This window comes from Suncus etruscus, chromosome 12 (genome assembly GCF_024139225.1).
Source record: "Suncus etruscus isolate mSunEtr1 chromosome 12, mSunEtr1.pri.cur, whole genome shotgun sequence".
NCBI lineage: Eukaryota > Metazoa > Chordata > Mammalia > Eulipotyphla > Soricidae > Suncus > Suncus etruscus.
Genome location: NC_064859.1, coordinates 85,045,914 through 85,065,330, shown reverse-complemented (window position 1 = coordinate 85,065,330; position 19,417 = coordinate 85,045,914). Strand labels below are relative to the sequence as shown.

At 38.9% G+C, this 19,417-nt stretch overlaps 1 protein-coding gene across 1 annotated transcript in view; it reads left to right on the top strand.

The window, feature by feature from the left end:
* LAPTM4A (lysosomal protein transmembrane 4 alpha) overlaps positions 1-17,681 on the top strand; it is a 33,102-nt gene extending 15,421 nt beyond the window's left edge. Inside the window, exons 3-7 of the mRNA XM_049784827.1 lie at positions 10,181-10,257; positions 10,352-10,474; positions 14,191-14,286; positions 14,793-14,891; positions 17,061-17,681. Of these exons, the coding sequence (XP_049640784.1) occupies positions 10,181-10,257; positions 10,352-10,474; positions 14,191-14,286; positions 14,793-14,891; positions 17,061-17,135 (470 nt within the window). The 3' untranslated portion in view covers positions 17,136-17,681. The remainder of the gene's footprint in view (positions 1-10,180; positions 10,258-10,351; positions 10,475-14,190; positions 14,287-14,792; positions 14,892-17,060) is intronic.
* The last annotated feature ends 1,736 nt before the right edge of the window (positions 17,682-19,417 follow it).

The window sequence follows — 19,417 nt, the reverse complement described above, 5'->3', positions numbered from 1 at the left end:
TCATTTGTTTCCAGGAACCTTTTTATTTCCTCCTTGATTTCATCTCGGACCCACTGGTTATTGAGCATGAGGCTGTTTAACTTCCAGGTGTTAAAGTGTTTCTTCTGAGTCCCTTTGGAGTTCACAAATAATTTCAGAGCCTTGTGGTCAGCGAAGGTAGTCTGCAAAATTTCTATCCTCTTGATCTTATGGAGGTATGTTTTATGTGCCAGCATGTAGTCTATCCTGGAGAATGTCCCATGTACATTGGAGAAGAATGTGTATCCATGTTTCTGGGGATGGAGTGTCCTATATATATCCACTAGGCCTCTTTCTTCCATTTCTCTCCTCAGGTCTAGTATATTCTTGTTGGGTTTCAGTCTGGTTGACCTGTCCAGTGTTGACAAAGCCGTGTTTAGGTCCCCCACAATTATTGTGTTGTTGTTGATATTATTTTTCAGATTTGTCAGCAGTTGTATTAAATATTTTGCTGGCCCCTCATTCGGTGCATATATGTTTAGGAGAGTGAATTCTTCCTGCTCTACGTACCCCTTGATTAATATAAAATGTCCGTCTTTGTCCCTTACAACCTTCCTGAGTATAAAGTTTGCATTATCTGATATTAGTATGGCCACTCCAGCTTTTTTATGGGTGTTGTTTGCTTGGATAACTTTTCTCCAGCCTTTTATTTTGAGTCTATGTTTGTTCTGACTATTCAGGTGCGTTTCTTGTAGGCAGCAGAAGGTTGGATTGAGTTTTTTGATCCATTTAGCCACTCTGTGTCTCTTAACTGGTGCATTTAGTCCATTGACATTGAGAGAAAGAATTGTCCTGGGATTTAACGCCATCTTTATTTCAAAATTTGGTGTGTCTTTTGGGTAGTCTTGTCTTAGATTAGGTCTTTCAGTTTTTCTCTTAAGACTGGTTTTGTGTCTGTGAAGTTTCTGAGCTGTTTTTTGTCTGTGAAACCATGTATTCTTCCATCAAACCGGAAAGTGAGTTTTGCTGGGTATAGTATTCTGGGTGAAGCATTCATTTCATTCAGTCTTGTCACAATATCCCACCACTGCTTTCTGGCATTGAGCGTTTCTGGTGACAGGTCTGCTGTAAATCTCAGGGAAGCTTGCTTGAACATGATTTCCCCTTTTGATCTTGCTGTTTTCAGAATTCTGTCTCTATCTGTGGGATTTGTCATTGTGACTAGGATGTGTCTTGGGGTGGTTTTTCTGGGGTCTCTTTTGGTTGGTACTCTTCGGGCATGCAGGATTTGATCACATATATTCTTTAGCTCTGGAAGTTTCTCTTTAATGATGTTCTTGACCATTGATTCTTCCTGGAAATTTTCTTCCTGGGTCTCTGGGACTCCAATGATTCTTAAGTTGTTTCTGTTGATCTTATCATAGACTTCTATTTTCGTCTGTTCCCATTCTTTGACTAATTTTTCCATTGTCTGCTCATTTGCTTTAAGTTTTTTGTCCAATCTCTCCTGCTGTATGGAATTGTTATGTATCTCATCTTCCACAGCACCAAGTCTATTCTCAGCTTCTGATACCCTGTCCCAGAGCTTATCCATTTTGTCATTCACTTCGTTTACTGAGTTTTTCAGGCCTGTTAGTTGACATGTTATTTCAGTTTGGAGTTTTGTCATTTCTGCCTTCATATTTTCTTGGTTCTTATTAGTGTTCTGTTCAACTCGATCCATGGTTTCTTGGAGTCTGTTGAGCACCTTCCATATTGCTAGTCTAAAGTCCTTATCTGAGAGGTTGATTAGTTGTTCAGTCATTATCTGGTCCTCAGAATTGTCATCTTCATTCTCTATGTCTGATGCTGGCCTGCGCTGTTTCCCCATTGTCACATTTGTATTGTGGGTTTTTCTACGTGTTGTAGTGGTATTCATTGTCTATATGATGTAGGCAGCACACTCCTCTGGCTCCTCCCTTTCTGGATGGGCTGACTTGCCTCTAAGGGAGGGGAGTCCTCCGTGGATGAAGCCTCACACTGGGTCAAATCTTAGGCCCGAGCATGTAACAGAGAAGACAGTCCAGAGAGAAATGTTTGCTTCTGTGATATAGCGCCGTTCTTAGTGTGATTTTTCCTTCTTGTTGCAATGGAGTTCTTTCCTTAGAAAGAGTGCACGGCCGCGTAGCGAAGCGGAGCGGCCGTGCTCCTCTGAGCCTCTTTTTGCCCCACTCGCAAGAGTTTCACGCAAGAGGACAGTAGACAGACATAGACAGGTCACACTCACAGTCTTTCACAGCTGAGCCCCACTGGGCCGGTGTACTTTCGCGGATTTTCCCCGCCTGGTGTCACACACAGGGAGCCAGCTTTTGCAAAGGATAGCCGGTTTTTATGCTCTGAAGTCCCTCCCTGAAAATGGCGTCTGGGCGAGCGAGGTTTCTGGAGGCTCTTTTTGCCCCACTCGCAAGAGTTTCACGCAAGAGGACAGTAGACAGACATAGACAGGTCACACTCACAGTCTTTCACAGCTGAGCCCCACTGGGCCGGTGTACTTTCGCGGATTTTCCCCGCCTGGTGTCACACACAGGGAGCCCAGCTTTTTTCTTTAATAACATCTTTTTAAAGTCCTGGGGCTGGCATGATAGCATAGCGGATACGGCTTTTGCCTTGTACATGGCCAACCAGTGTTCAGCCCAAAGCTGAACCCCGAGCCTGCCAAGAGTAACCCCTGAGTGCTGTTGAGTGTGCTCCAAAACCAAAAACGAGCCCCCCCCCCAAAAAAAAAATCCTGGCCATCTTTTTCAGATATATTTTGTTGTCAGCTGTGATAGAAGAAATGCTAAGAATATACTTGAAGCATTTTTCCTGGAATTAATTTTTTTCTTTAAAATTTTGTTTTGTTTTATTTTTGGGCCACACCCGGTGATGCTCAGGGGTTACTCCTGGCTATGTGCTCAGAAGTCGCTCCTGGCTTGGGGGACCATATGGGACACCAGGGGATCGAACCGCAGTCCATCCAAGGCTAGCGCAGGCAAGGCAGGCACCTTACCTCTAGCGCCACCACCCGGCCCCTTTCTTTAAAATCTTAAAAACATTTTAATTTAAAAATTAAATTCGAATTCTAGCTTCCAATGGCTGTTTTGCTTTTGTTTTTGTTTTCGTTTTTTTTTTTTTTTTACAAGGTTTTATTTAAGGTTGTAAGATTTTACTGACTTACTAGTGTCAGCATTTTCTCTTTTATGCTTCTCTCCAGATGAAGTGTAGAGAAAGATTTGTGGCTGTGGAGATTCTTACTCTGTTATTCTGTTATTGTTTTCTTTGGCTAGAGCTGCCAGGTTAAAGTCACAAGTTAATTGCAAGCTACACAAGTAGAGAGAAGCATTTGTTATTAAATTTTTGTTGACTATAATTTTGTCCTTCAGGAATATTAAACACATAGTTCAGGGCTTGGGAAGTAGCTTAGCAATAGGCTACAAAATGGTCCCAGTTTGAACTCTGGCAGTTTATGGTCTGAGCACTGCAGGGTGTAGCCATGAAGGCCCCCAAGCACCACCTTGAGTGGCCCTACTAGTCACTAAAAACTCTGGAACCTAAAGTATGGAGCAATTCCACATCCTCAGGCACTAGCACTCTAGCAGACTAGCATACTGAGTTTCCAGTATTACAGAGCCTTGCCAACCCCTAAATATATAGTTTTTACTATTACAGATCGTTTGAGTTCTTTGGAAGTTGGACTATGACTCGTCCACAGGACCAGTATAATACTCAAGTTGATGTCTGATAATTGGCCTGATGAACAATGTCATGTAATGAGCCTGGTTATTATTTAAAATTAGCCATTATGCAGTACTTTTGCAATACACACACACCACACAGACACACGGATTGATTTTTCATAGTTTAACCATAATTAGTGGTTATTTCTAGACTCCCTAGAGTAGGATTCAGAATGTGATGAAGTGTGGGAAACCTGAGATTCATATCTAGGCATTCAGCCCTTATAATTTGTTTGCTATGATTTACAAATACTGAAGTATCTTTTTACTGAGGCATTGTATGTATTTTTACCAACCACCCTTTTCTTCTTTACTTTGTTGTTATTTCAATAGAAGACCTTGAACTACTACATTAATTGCAATACTAATAAGAGGTTAAAAACTAACATGCCTTCTTGCATAACAATATTGTGTTGTGTGTGTTTGTTAGGAACCATACCAAGGGCCTCACACATGCAAGGCAGGTGTTCTGGGTATATTCCTGCTCCACCTGATTAAATTATACATTTTGCCTTCAAGTTTCACAGTACCTGGGCTATTTAATTTTATACCTGCATTCTTCTTCTGGATGCTATTTTGCATGCTACTGTAGAGAATTTTAATTCTTTAATATATCCTGTCTTCCCTTGGAAAATTTCAAGTCCACTTTTGCTGAATTCAGTGCCAGATATTGATGTTTGCACTGTTGAGTGATAATGTTTGTTCAATAGCATGAATATCCTGCAGTCATACTCACTATTAGAACGCCTCAGCTGTTTAGTCCAGAATCACAAATAAAATTTAGATCTTATCTAAAAGATGTGTCAAGTATTGTTGAGAATAATTGCAAGTGTGTGAGAAAATTAGTGAACTTGGATATTGTAAAGAAAGGAAAATAGGCCCATGTCTAGCAGAGAATCAGTGAAGGACTGGACTAGGCAGAATGTGTCTGACTGTTACCAGTCCTGAGTAGAAAAGGGAGAGAGGATTCATAGAGCTCTGAATTTCAAGTCGTGTATTTTATCTAAGACGAGGGGGGTGGGGCAGTATATTTCATCCTGTATTTAATACATCTGTAAGCAAGTAAAAACAAATCTCTTGAATTGAACAAGACTCAACTCGTGTTATATTTTTTTCCCCTACTGCTATGTGCCCCAAGTTCCCCAACTTATTTGACCTTTTCATAATAAGGTTGCTTAGTGCCCTCCGGAAATGGACTTTAAGCCAACCAACTGAAAGTGGGGCCATGTTGCAGGCTTTGGAGTACAGCTAGTTAGTTTCTGCTTCTCTAACAGCAGATTGATCATATTAATGTATTTGTACATCATTGGACTCTGAGATTGTGAGCAGAGATCTGTCTCAGGCAGATGTCTCCAACACTGTACTTGATTCTTGTGCCATTCTAGATAAGGATGAGTTGTAGCCATTGAACACAGCTGGCAGAGGCTGGAGGTGGAAGTGGGCCATGGGGGGAAAGAGAGGGCTGGGCGGAGCTGCGCACGCGCCTTGCCAATAAGTTGTTCACGGCGACAGTCTTCGTGCTTTTTCCCGCTTCCGTCGCATTCCTATACTGTCGCCTCCCGCACGGAACAGCCGCACCACTAGGCCCTAGGTCGAGAGCCAACGTCATCTGGGCCTCTTTGCTCCCAGACCCCTAAGGTGGACAACATGAGTGGTAGGAATCATGAGTTTTGATGAACAATTAGGAATGCAGGAATTGTATGGAGATTCTAACCAGGGTGACCCCGAAGAGTTCCCGCTGCTAGAGATATTTAGGGTATCCGCCTACTGATACCTCTTGGGACCTTGACAAGAAGGCGTGGTTCCCCCCCAAATATCGAGGATTTCATTACTATGTATCAGGCTAATCACGATTCTTTCTTTCTTTCTTTCTTTCTTTCTTTCTTTCTTTCTTTCTTTCTTTCTTTCTTTCTTTCTTCTCTCTTTCTTTCTTTCTTTCTTTCTTTCTTTCTTCTTTCTTCTTTCTTTCTCTTTCTTTCTTTCTCTTTCTTTCTCTCTTTCTTTCTTTCTCTCTTTCTTTCTTTCTTTCTTTCTTTCTTTCTTTCTTTCTTTCTTTCTTTCTTTCTTTCTTTCTTTCTTTCTTTCTTTCTTTCTTCTTTCTTCCTTCCTTCCTTCCTTCCTTCCTTCCTTCCTTCCTCCCTCCCTCCCTCCCTCCCTCCCTCCCTCCCTCCCTCCCTCCTTCCTTCCTTCCTTCCTTCCTTTCTTCCTTCCTTCCTTCCTGTTTCTTTCCTTCTTTCTTTTCCTCTCTCCTTTTTTTAAAATTTCTTTTAATTTTTGGTCACACAGGACTACTCCTGGCTCTTCACTCATAAATCACTCCTGAGCAGGCTCAGGAGACCATATAGGATGATGGGAATCTAACCTAGGTTGATCCCAGTTTGGCCTTATGCAAGGCAAACACCCTACCAATGTGCTATAGTTCTAGCCCTTAGTTATGGTTTTTCTAATGATGGTGCATAGAGTTCTCCCACAAATGTTCCACCCTGGAGTGCTAAGAATATAGAGGACTGGCTGCAAAGAAAAACTCTTGAACCCAGCCACCCCAGAATGAAGGGAGAAAAAAAATGAAAGCCAGAATCAGGGTGTTTTCATGTTAAAGAGGACAGAAATGCACAGAAATGTGTATGTGTCTGGTTTGCCTCCACACTTTACAATTGATGAATTTATACCGCTCATGTCCAGGTTTGGCAATATTATACCAGATCCTCAAAACAAAATTTAAAAAGACAAGGCAACCTTAAAAGAGATGGGCTCTGTTGGTATTTGAAGAGGGAGCCTGGTGCTCGCATTAAAAGTTTTGGATAGGGGCCTGAGAGATAGCACAGCGGTGTTTGCCTTGCAAGCAGCCAATCCAGGACCTAAGGTGGTTGGTTCGAATCCCGGCGTTTCATATAGTCCCCCGTGCCTGCCAGGAGCTATTTCTGAGCAGATAGCCAGGAGTAACCCCTAAGCACCACTGGGTGTGGCCCCAAACAAAAACAAAAACAAAACAAACCCCCCAAAAACCCCCCAAAAACCCCAACTTTTGGATAAAGATGTTTCTGTAACAAATATAGTTGAATACCTGAGAGAAGAGCTGGGTTAGCACATTTGTGCCATGAACGAGTTGTCATCATCAAAAATATGTTTCATCCTTTGGATTTTGAGGATAATCTATTAGTGATGAGATTAGAGAAGATTTTAGAGCTCTCAAAGTTTGGACAAATTGGGAAGCTCATGCTCTTTGATAGACACCCAGATGGTGTGGCTTCTAAAACCCAGAGAAAGCCAGTTACTAGATACAAATTATTGATGGGAGATGATTTGGTGGCTGTCAGTTTACTGCTAATATATGGAATGCAACTACAGATTTGCAGGTGGAGGAGACTGCAAGAGAAAGGGAAGAAAGGCTGAGAAAATAGGAGGTTTTTCCTCAATTCTCTTGAGGCCAACAGATCTTCTGTCTGCAGGTTGCATTGGTTTATCAGAAAGAGTTGACTTTTTTGAGTTTATAGAGGAAAATAAGTTTGTAAAAGGAGAAGATGGGAGAGTATTGGAAGAATATGCTCCTGGGAAAAATTCTAGAGAAGGTGACCCCCCCAAAAAAAGAGGCTGAAGAGCCTTTTCTCATAAAAAAAATTGAAGAAGTCTGCCTTGACTTTGAAAGACTTTCCAAGGAAAGCAAGAAAACTACCTTGAAAAGAAATTATGGTAAATGCAGTAGTATCCAAAACATGTCTGAAGAGGGTGGTCCTAAAAAGGGGGCTAAAGAAAATGGTCCTGAAAGAGAATCCCAAAAGGAACTGAAGAATGATCCTGAAGAATAAAACTTGATCAGGCATTTGGAGAATCAAAAGGAGTCTGGAGAAGATCCCATCAAAGAGTCTGGAGAAAACTCAGAAGATTGTGAAGATTGCTTTGAAAAGCAGTTTCTTTCTTTTTTTTTAAATAATTATCTTTATTTAAACACCGTGATTACAAATATGATTATAGTTGTATGATTACAGTCATGTAAAGAACATGCCCCTTCACCAGTGCAACATTCCCACTACCAATTTCCCAGATCTCCCTCCTCCCCACTCTCCCACACCTGTACTCGAGACAGGCTTTCTACTTCCCTCATTCATTCACATTGTTATGATAGTTCTCAGTGTAGTTATTTCTCTAAGTGCACTCATCACTCTATGTGGTGAGCTTCATGTCATGAGCTGCACCTACCAGCCCTCATCTCTCTTGTCTCTGAGATACTGTTAAAAAGTCTTTTATTTTTCTTAAAACCCATAGATGAGTGAAACCATTCTGCATTTTTCTCTCTCCCTCTGACTTACTTCACTCAGCATAATAGATTCCATGTACATCTATGTATAGGAAAATTTCATGACTTCATCTCTCCTGACGGCTGCATAGTATTCCATTGTGTATATGTACCACAGTTTCTTTAGCCACTCATCTGTTGAAGGGCATCTTGGTTGTTTCCAGAGTCTGGCTATTGTAAATAGCGCTGCAATGAATATAGGTGTGAAAAGCAGTTTCAAGATGATTCTAAAAGAATTTGAAGAGAATAGTCTCGCAGAAGATTTGATGAAGATGACTTCAGAAGGGAGTTTAGTGAAAAGGTTCTGAGGAAGAGGTAGAAGAAAATAAGTCAGAAAGGTTAGAATTAGGCAGAGACACTGAAAGATTCAAGTAGGTATGGAAGGTTCTGAGAGTGAGTTTAATGAACAGAAGGAAGAGGAGGAGATATATGCAAAATTGATGAGAGATGTAGCTGAATAGGAGGAAGAAAATACAGACAAAAAGGAAAAGAATATAATTGTATTGGATAAAGAAAAAATGTTGTTAAAGAATACATGCTCTTGGATGACTGAAATTCTATTGAGAAGTTAGGAGATTCTAGCAATAGAAGATTAGGAGTGGTAGAAGTAAGAACATCGTTCTGGAAGCTGCCTTGTCCCAGGCAGCAATTTTTGTCATTTTAATGATGCTGATGGAGATGTTTTAATCTTCTAAATTTGTCTTTTACTACTTTGCCTATGTGCCATTGTTACACAAACATATACTTAATGTAGACTGCCCTCAGATTAGAGCATTGCTGGTTTCATTATTGCCTGCATTTAATAATATAAAAATATTTTAATGGTGTTGAGTTAAACTTCAGAGTTACAATGATTAAACTGGATAGTTGTTCTTTGTCAAAATTGTTCATGCAGAGAGTTATATTCATAAAGTGTTCTGATTGACGTTTATAGTATTCAGAAATGTGAGTTGTTAATATGAAGAAATTGGAAATTATACTTGAGTTAAATTGCATTTTAAATTGTTGCTGTTGCTTTTATTCATATACTAAAATTTATATTTTTGAAAAATTCACATGGCGTCTTCTGCTTCTAGATTGTTGCCACCCATCTTTCTTTTTACTCTTGCTTTGAACGTCTTATTAAAATTATAAAGTATAGGGGGGGCCGGAGAGATAGCATGGAGGTAAGGCGTTTGCCTCTCATGCAAAAGGTCATCGGTTCGAATCCCGGCGTCCCATATGGTCCCCCGTGCTCGCCAGGAGCGACTTCTGAGCATGGAGCCAGGAGTAACTCCTGAGCACTGCCGGGTGAGACCCAAAAACCAAAAAAAAAAAAAAATTATAAAGTATAGATTAAAGCATTTACTTTGCATGCCTCCTACCTTGATTTGATCACCAGCACCATATGTCCCTGAAGTGGGGGACCACCAGAAGTGATGTCTGAGTACAGAGCCAGGAGTAAGCTCTGAGTACTATTTGGGTATGATCCTCCCTCACTCCCAAATAAAGCAATATCATGTCAGTTTTCCCCTGCTGGATCCTAGCAGGTTCTTTTAATTTTATATCCCTCTTATATGAAAATTGACCCTTAGATGTGTAAAGTGAGATCAATATTGTTCAATATTGGGAAGATGGAAGAGATTTAAATTGCACTGAAAACATTTTTTTTTTACATGACAGTTAAAATTAAGGCACCATGCTTTAGGAAAATGTATGCATATATTACTCAACCTTTGTCTATACAATTTGTGGGTACTCGGCAGTTTTAGAACTTTCTTTCTCAGGCACACTTAAAGTTTTCAGTGCTTGGCTTAGAAATGTGTGTAGTTAGTATTGTAATTTATTGTATAGTTCCAGTAAAATTTGGGGTTCATCTTGGTTTTTCTTTCTAAAATCAGTAGTGATGTATTAAGAACTGACAAGTTTTGTTTTAACAACGTTAGTCTCATAAAGCAAAAATGATAAACTACTATACTTAGGCATGTTCATCCAAAAAAGATATGGATTTCTCAAGTTTCAGTACTACTTAAGTTGAGACTTTTTGAAAAATAACAGTTTTATCTTACAATTTTTCATAATCAATCTTGAAAATACTCAGACATTTTAAAGCTAACCTAAATGGGTTATCTTTTAAGAGTTGGTCTTTTGTTATGTAAATAAATTAATTCGATCTTTGTTTCTATTTTCATAGATAATGCCTGTGTTGTTTTTGCGGTCTCCGTTCTGATGTTTATAATCAGTTCAATGATGGTATATGGAGCTATTTCAGTAAGTATTATTTATTTGCAAATTTTAGAGTTTGACCTTTAGTGATATTTCATATATATTGATGCCATATTTTGTTTTGTTTTGTTTTCTTCAGTATCAAGTGGGCTGGCTGATCCCATTCTTTTGTTACCGGCTTTTTGACTTCGTTCTCAGTTGCCTGGTTGCTATCAGTTCTTTCACTTACTTGCCAAGAATCAAAGAATATCTGGATCAGTTAGTAAGTGTATCATGCATTTAATTTTCTAAAAATTGTTCAGTAAAATATTTAAGTTGAAATCCTGAGTAAGTGTTGGGTCGTACTTTTATTTGAACTCATTCTACTTATTTTTCAAAGTGCTTTCAAATAATTGCTATTGCTGCTCTTAATTACTATGTTGAAATCAATTCACAGAATTACCAGACCATTTTTAGTATTTAAAAGACCCTAAAGATGGAATTATAGAGTTTTTCAATTTTAGTTTTCAAGAATACTAAAGAGTTAATCATTTGGCCTTAGGTCAGAGTGCTAGGTGGGGTCTTTCATGCGGACACCTGGGTTTTAAATCCTATCAAATCCTATCCAGTTTCTTGAGCACTGCCAGGAGTAATTCCTGAGCATAGAGCCAGGTGAAAGCCCCGAACATTGCTGTGTGTGCCCCCCCCAAAGAAACCCCAAACAAATAATTAGACCTTATTTGGCACTTATTAAAATATTGACTTTGTGTCCTTGCAGTCATCTGTAGTAAATATTTGAGTTTCTACTGTATTTTATTCTTAGGCGAGCAGTTGGTGAATGGGAAAGCCCTCATGATAACTTGCTTTTCTTTAGGAAACAAACCACAGATTAGGAAATCAAGACATGATGGTGTCATCTGTGAGGATGGATTTGAACATTAACAGGAATCTATAGAGGAGAGCATAGAGTAATACCTTATAAAGGAGGAACAGGAAATGGTGTGGGCTAAAATAAGGTCTAGAAGGAGCTGTATATCCAGAGGGCTTATTTTCTAGTGAAGGAATTAGTTACTAAAAAATCGAGTAACTGAGATCTAGTTACTGAAATTTCAGTTGAGTTACTGAAAGAAGCTGGGAAGCAAAAATGTAGGCTGCTATGCACTGTTATTTTATGACTGTTACACTGATAGCAGATGTGGGTTGGAAAGTAGGATTGCAGCTCACTAGGAATCAGAATAGTAAAGCAGCAAATGCTCAACATGACAGAGCCCCCTGAGGAGGAAGAACATGGCCTAGTCAAAGATTGAAAGTTGACTGTGGTGACTGGCCCACACAGTTAGAGTAGCCAGCAGAGAGACGAACCTGCCATGCTGAGTTTTCTGTGGTTCCGTCCACTTTCACTGAAAAAAATTACATACCCTCTGAGCAAAGGCTTTGCCTCTTCTGACTTAATTATATAGTCAGGATAAGTCACAATGAGATGTTTAACTCAAATTGAAGTTCGGATGGGACCTATTTAAAAATTTTTTTTGTTCTTTGAGATTTCTGGTGTGTTTTTTTGGTTACACCCAGCAGTGCTTAGGGATTACTCATGGCTCTGTGCTCAGAAATTACTCCTGGCAAGCTTGGGGGACCCTATAAAACGCTGCGGATTGAATCATCATAGGCTAAGGCAAGGCAAATTCCCTACCTGCTGTGCTTTTGTCCAGGCCTTTTGTTTTGTGCAGTTTTGTTTGTTTTGTTTTGGAGCTATACTCAGCTATGCTTAGGGCTTCTGACTCTAGATTCAGGAATCACCCCTGGTGGATTTTGAGTACTGCTGAGGAGACCCTGTGTCCCTGATGGCTTTGGGGAACGTAGGGAACTTCAGCCCATTCTCAGATCTAGCATTAAATTACTGACCTGGTTGGCCACATATTGCTGGAGGTGGCCCAGGGGTCCCCTGAAATTATCTTGGGAAAACTAAAAAATAAGTTAAAAATTAGTTTTTTGTACCCATTTTTACTGAGGTACGAGGATTTATAATACTGTTATTATAATTTTTATGCATTCATTATTTCCACACCACACCATTCACCAGGTCTGCTTTTCTTTATCAATATCTTAAGGGATCCCTCCCATGTAAACTCAGTTCTTTAGACAAAAATCTCCAGTTCCAATGACTTAGGCCATTTATTGTTTTCTTACTGTGTTTTTTTTTATATTCCACCTATGAAAAGTCTTTGTGTGTGTGTGTGTGTGTGTGTGTGTGTGTGTGTGTGTGTGTGTAGGCTTATCTATACATACATATGGATGATTAAAGCTAAACTAAGAAATTCCACAAATTGTAAATCAGTGATAATTTTTTTAAATTTCAGGAACTATCTTTTGCAAATCTATACATTTTTAAATTAATAATGTGAATAATTTTATGCTAATATATAACATGAAATAGTCAAAACAAATACACAATTTAGTATGAGGAGAGGGGAATTAAGAAATTTCAAGGGAGGGCTGAAGTGATAGCGCAGTGCTAGGGCATTTGTCTTGCATGCTGCTGACCTGGGATGGACCTGTGTTTGATACCTGGCAGCCAATATGGTTGTCCTGAGCCTGTTAGGAGGATTTCTGAGCACAGAGCCAGGAGTAACCCCTGAGCATTGGTGGGTATGGCCCAAAAACAAACAAACAAAAAAAGAAATTCCAAGGGAAAATCTAAATAGGTCTATGGAAAAGTAAGTATGTTTAATTCTAAAAAGTAGATATCTCTTAAGTTTCTGCATTACTAAATAAAAGAATGAATAAAAATCTATAAATGCAACAAAATTACCTGAATAGACATAGAGCATTCAATATCAATGAACAATTCATTATTGAGACAGTATAAGATCCCTTAGACAAGAACTTCAGAAAGAAGATTTTCCCACTGTATTTCCTTACTATCAGTATTTTGCAGTGCGGGGGGTGCAACTATTAAATGAAGTTGTAGGTTTTTCAAAAATTATATTATTTTACAGATGCCAGGGGTTTCTCTCTCTTAAGTCATTTACAAGATTTGAAGGTACTTGCAGACTAGAAGGTACTTTATTGGCCAGTTTTTGCATCTTTTATTTTCTTTTGTCATGTCATTCTCCTTGTAACCCAAACTCAATGCCATGGCCATAGTAAATGCTACATCTGTATTTGAATAAATGTGACTGTTTGTCTTCATTTGACCATAGAATCTCTGCAGAAAATCATAGATTCTTGTCTGGCTTTATCACCAGTGGTAGACCTCGATGCCCTGTTCTCTCAAGAGTTGAGACACTCTGGTTTTTATTAGATATATTGGCTTTTAGAAAAAGTATTTTGCTCATGTATGAGTAAATGGCCTGGCCTATGATAGTTATCTCCTGAGGTAACAGTGTGGTGGTTCTTTGATGAGTCTAGGGTTCAGTACATGAGTTAGTGTTTTTCCAAGTGCCACAAGAATGTCAAAGACTAAGTTTATACTGGAACCAGTTCCTGGGATTTTAAGTAAATGTTTATTAGACCCCCTGGGATATGTGCTACTAATTTATTTAAAGCCTATTTACAGGATTTTCTAGACTCTGTTCTAACTTTGGTACTTTTCATTTATGTTTTTAGATACTCTCTAGGTTATCATAAAGTGCACATGCTGTGAATGAATGAAAGTATATGTGGGTAATTAGTGGATTTTGTTTTTCGAGCAATTTCAGGCTTATACAAAAACGACACAGTAGTTTCCATGTACCACCACTTCCCACATCTCAAGTGTGCATGCATACACACATACTCATTGGTTTCCCCCAGTGGCCAGACATGCTTTGCTTCCAGTTGTTGAACTGCAATTGGATCGCTTCAGTTCCATTGTTTTCAGTGAGGGCTTGCTCTAGATATGTACCGATTTGGACAGATGCATATGCCATGTAGTCATCATTGTTTTGCCATACAAAATAGTGCTGTCACTGTCCTAATGCCCCTGTGCTCTTCGTCTTTCTCCTCTTCTCATTTTTATAGCCTGATTTTCCGTACAAAGATGACCTCCTGGCATTGGATTCCAGCTGCCTCCTGTTCATTGTACTTGTGTCCTTTGTCTTGCTCATCATTTTTAAGGTAAGTTACTATTCGGAAGAACAGACTGATGACACTGTTTAAGACTTTTGGTGCATTACCTTCTTCAAGTTATTATTAAATGACTATTTTGACACTGTAGAAGACACAGCATCTAGGCAATGTCCTTTCTTCTTGTCTAGGGATGAGTTGGAAATGCCAAAGTCTTTTCTACGTATAAAGAACACTACTGTGTTTGAAAATGTTACTGATTTGTACTGAGAATATATTAAAAGTTCCAAGCTTGAGAATTTTGCAAATACAGTCATTGTCAGACCTCAATTGAAAACCCCACTCTGGTTTCTCTGTAATAGAATGACAGTAAAATGTGGCAACTCTTAAATGAGAGCAAATAGAGAAAGATCCTGTCTAGTGCTAGGTTCAAGCAGGTCAGGTTGCTTCTTCTAAAGTTTTAGGGGAGAGGGGTACACAAATCTTAGTCACCTTTATTTGAGAGCAGGTCGTCTTGAGTTTGTCACATAAAATAAATTTTGTTTGTGTTCTTTTAGGCCTACCTAATCAACTGTGTCTGGAACTGCTATAAATACATCAATAACAGAAACATGCCAGAGATTGCTGTCTACCCTGCCTTTGAAGCACCCCCACAGGTGAAACAACTTTTTCATATGTTAAAAAAATCTCACCAGCTGCTCTTGATTACTTTTAAGAAAAAGAGCCTGGACCTTTACTTTCTCTTCAGTTTTGTAATTATGGTTTGAGTATAAATGGCTTAAATCTACCAGCTCCTCCATTTCCCAGTTGGAATCCTGGACATATAGCCTAGACTAGAGAGACTTTTCACTGCCCATCTCCTCTCACATGTCTGTCTGGGCTCATTCATAAGGGATCTCTGATAGTGTTGCATTTTGGGGCCGGGGTGGGGGGGGGAGATATAGGAAAAAACTTTAGTGTGAGCCACACCTTGGTGATGTTACCTGGAGTTTGCATCAGCTTGAAGTTTACATTGCTTTCCAAAACATCTGTGTGATCCAAAGGAACAGAGAGGTTGGTTTTGTGGGACAGGGTGAGATGAACACCTAGAACACCTCAATTTACCTGGGAGCCGCAGGAGGCAAAGTCGGGGTGAGGCAGGGCCGCATAAGGGATTTCGCTTACCGAATATTCACAATAAAAAATCACATTAGTAAGAAAAAAAATTCGCATTAAACATTTTGCATAACCCCGAAGGAACTGCTCGGGGTATGCAAATGTTTAATGCGAATTTTTTTTCTTACTAATGCGATTTTTATTGCGATTATTTGGGTAAGCGAATAATGGCGAATACTGTGATATTTGAAGGCCAGCCGCGGGCCACAAAATGTTGTATGGAGGGCCGCAAACGGCCCGCTGGCCGCGAGTTTGAGACCCCTGACCTAGAGGGTCTCTGAGTTTGCTGGAGTGGGGAGAGTCTAACTCTAGGAGCCCTTTAGTTTTTACTGTGCTAACTTCCTAGGTTTCAACTCGTAGCAGCTGTGCGCCCTTCAAGGGCTAGCTCAGTACAACTGGAGACTATCAGGCTAGAATGCCATCTTTCTACATGTTTGTGGCCTTCACCTGATCTATTGACCCAAGGGGAGGAAGTTTACGATCCAGTTTCTCTTTGGAGACTTCCTTTGTCATGGTTCACTGGCACCAATTTTTTTGAAACTGAGAGGTAGCTAATTGGCATTGGCACTCAATGAATCACCTTGGAAGGTGCCTGTTACAGGTGTTCTTGAGGCTCAGGATCAGACCAGAAGTCTTCCTCCTTTCCCTTAATCTCTTTCTCCTTCAGTGCTTTCATGCCTCCCGTGCTCCCTCTCTACCTTGGATCAGACATCTCACTTATAAAATTACTTACTATTGGGGCCGGAGAGATGGCACAGTGGTGGGGCAATTTGCCTTGCGTGCAGCATTTGCCTTGCGTGTGGCTGACCTGGGAGGGACCCAGTTTGATTCCCAGCATTCCATAGGTTCCCCAGTCTGCCAGGGTTGTTTTCTGAGTGCAGAGCCAGGAGTAGCCCCTGAGCACTACTGGGTATGGCCCAAGAACCAATCAATATCAATCGATCTATCAATAAATAAAGTTTTTTAATTAAATTTAAAGAAAATGCATCACATAATTGACATAACTGATCTTAATACATTTGTTTCAAGATGACCAAAAGCAAAGTTATTTAAAAAAATAAACATTAGAAAAACTAAAAAGATGGAAGAGAAAGGAAAGTAGGAAAAGTTCAGTAGCAAGTATATTTTTGAAAATTTTTGAATCACCAATGAATTCATTAAAACACTAGCAGAAGTTTAGTAAGCTCTTCCTTTTTTTTTTTTTTTTTTTTTAAGGATAAGAGTTAAAGCAATACAGTAAACACTGTGTGAGAGTAGCAACTGTTGTTCGCATAGATCCAGCAAAATATGGGGGAAAAGGAAAGGAAAAGCCTTAGCCTAAATACAAGGAGACCTTACCCTGAAGTTTTCTGGCATAAACCCAAATAAAATTACTATTAAGGCTGGTGCATTAGTATAGCAGGTAGGATGTTTGCCTTGCATATGACTGACCTGGCATTCTATATGGCATCCCACGCCCACCAGGAATAATTCCTGAGAGCAGAGCCAGGTGTAACCCTTGAGCACCTCCAGGTGTGGCTTAAAAACAAACAAACAAAATTACTACTGAATATCAGCTCTCCTTTATGGGTTTGTGTTCCCTTGTTTAGGATGTAAAACCTGAAAGTTGTATTAACCCCAGTAGGATTTTAAGGATAATTAAGCCTTACATAATTTCTTTCTGTCTTCAGTATGTTTTGCCAACCTATGAAATGGCTGTGAAGATGCCGGAAAAAGAACCACCACCTCCTTACATCCCTTCTTGAAGAAACTGCATTTGTCAGTAAACCCTATACCAGCTTTTGGTTTCATTTATTTTACAGAATGCTGCAATACCAGGCTTTTCAAACTTGTTTGATAGAAACTACATCTTACTTTGTTTATGCATTAATTTTCAAACACTAACAAGCTTTTTGAATACCTATTAAAAGTCAGTTTTGTTTTTTGTTAAGTCTATTACATTTTAGTAGTTTTTAAAGACAATCGGGTTAAGCAAGAGCAAAGTGCCATTGTTTGCCTTTAAATGGGGGCGGGAAGGGGACATTTCTCCATGTAATTTCTTTTTTAACTTTGCACTTTCTTTACATAGAGTTTGCATTTGGTTATTTGCTGCCCTGAATACTTTGAGGAAGAATGGTTTAAATATCCAGGGTGAGTGAGTTGGGCAGAATATCAGAAGTTTTCAGCTATAAAAATAAGAAAGCTAGTACATTTGGAATTTCAACTGTGGGAAATGTATGGTTGCATGTTTCTAATTTGTATGTGTTTCCCATCTTTGTGATAAGATGCTTTAATAAATCTCTTACATTATTTACTGTTGTCCTTTTTATTTCCTTTTGAAAAATCTGTTAGCCTTTTAAGGTCGTTAATGACTAACAGTTTTTATTACCATCGTCTAGACTATCCCAGGGTATTTTGGTACTTGAGATTTACAGTGATAGATTTTAAGTGGAAAAAGTTTCCTTAATTGAGTTACTCAGAAATACTCCTTAAGATTACTCTGAAGATATTACTTGAATTTGGGCCATAATTTTCTCTAATTCTGGTGTTTACCAGAAAAATGACATAATTAGTGCAACAGCTGCTTTTTCATGTTGATCACTGGGTAGATACTGAGAATAAAACACGTCTCTTGACTTACAGAAGGAAACTAGAGAAAGCAAGAAACAAACTAAGACTATAAAATAGCTAAAATTCTTTGTAATCTGTATTTCCCAAATAAAACACTTGAATATATTTTACATAGGGACTTGTCTGTATGTATACAGTTACTGTATAGATACATGAATATATTTTATAGCGTGTGTATAGGTGTGTGTTTGTGTGTGTGTATACACATATTTGATTTGTGCTCTACCCCTGAGCTACATTCGTCTGGCCTTTTTACATATTCTCAGAGGAAAAATTATTTTAGGACTGCGATTTTACTATTGATTTTTTTTTTTATAAATACCATTACAATCATCAAAAAAATAAAGGATCATCTATTTCTAAAGGAAATTTCTAAATGTATTCGGATGTAGATCTAATTTTCAGGAATGGAAGATGTGCTGTTGTCTCGGCTTCAAGCATTTGCAGAGTCAGTAGGGTATCCCTTTATTATAGAGCTCATGATGTGTAATTCATGGAATTTGTGTCTGTTAATGAAGAACTTAGAGATATGGACTTGGTTCCATTTACAATGGCACACTGACCTACACAAAATGGAGAGTATACATATTTTTGAAGGAAAAATATATCTACAACTTTTTCACAGATTACCGGTTATGTTCAATGCAAATTATATGTCATATAAACGTAATATAACTCAAACTACATTTAAAGGCACTAGCATTATGAACAAGTGTTTTCCCAGGGATTAACTGCATTTTCTTTTTTTCTGGTTCAAGTTCTCATCTTTTTTTTTTTTTTCTTTAGTTTGTGGCAACTTTATTCATAGTCATTTAGAACTTGGTTTGTTCTAATTATTCCAGTGTTCTTTGTAGGCAAATAATAGATGTGCTGTTTTTAAGACTCTGGCTTTTAGAGAAGGAATATTTTTAAAGTCCAAGCATTGAGTGGAAGATAGGCTTTGCTTTATTGAGATTGATTTACTTTCCAAAGTTGTGACTTCAAGTATGAGAAAATAATTTAGAAGCAAGATGAATCTTGACAAGTAATATGCGATTGAGATACACAAGATGGGAAGGCTGTATGGGGCAGGAGGAATGAACAGTTGCTCTTGAGATAGAAAACAACTTTACTTCTATCCTGTGAAATTGTACTGGGTTTCTGAGCTTTAGTTTTTACAGCTGTGAAATCAAGAAGATGCAAACCCTTGACCTACACACTTTTTTGGGAGTTATTCTGAAGTTCAAGTAAGGTAACAGGCATGAGAGTCTTGGCATCTCCAATGCACTGTGCAAATATTATCATGGGTGTGTGTGTGTGAGCAAAGCATTGGTAAAGGAAGAGCCAAAGACAGAGGAGAAAAGTATTTGACCTGGAATCCAGCAAAACAGCAATGGTTTTTAGTTTATTAGAATGGAGCTTTGTATCTGTCATGGTT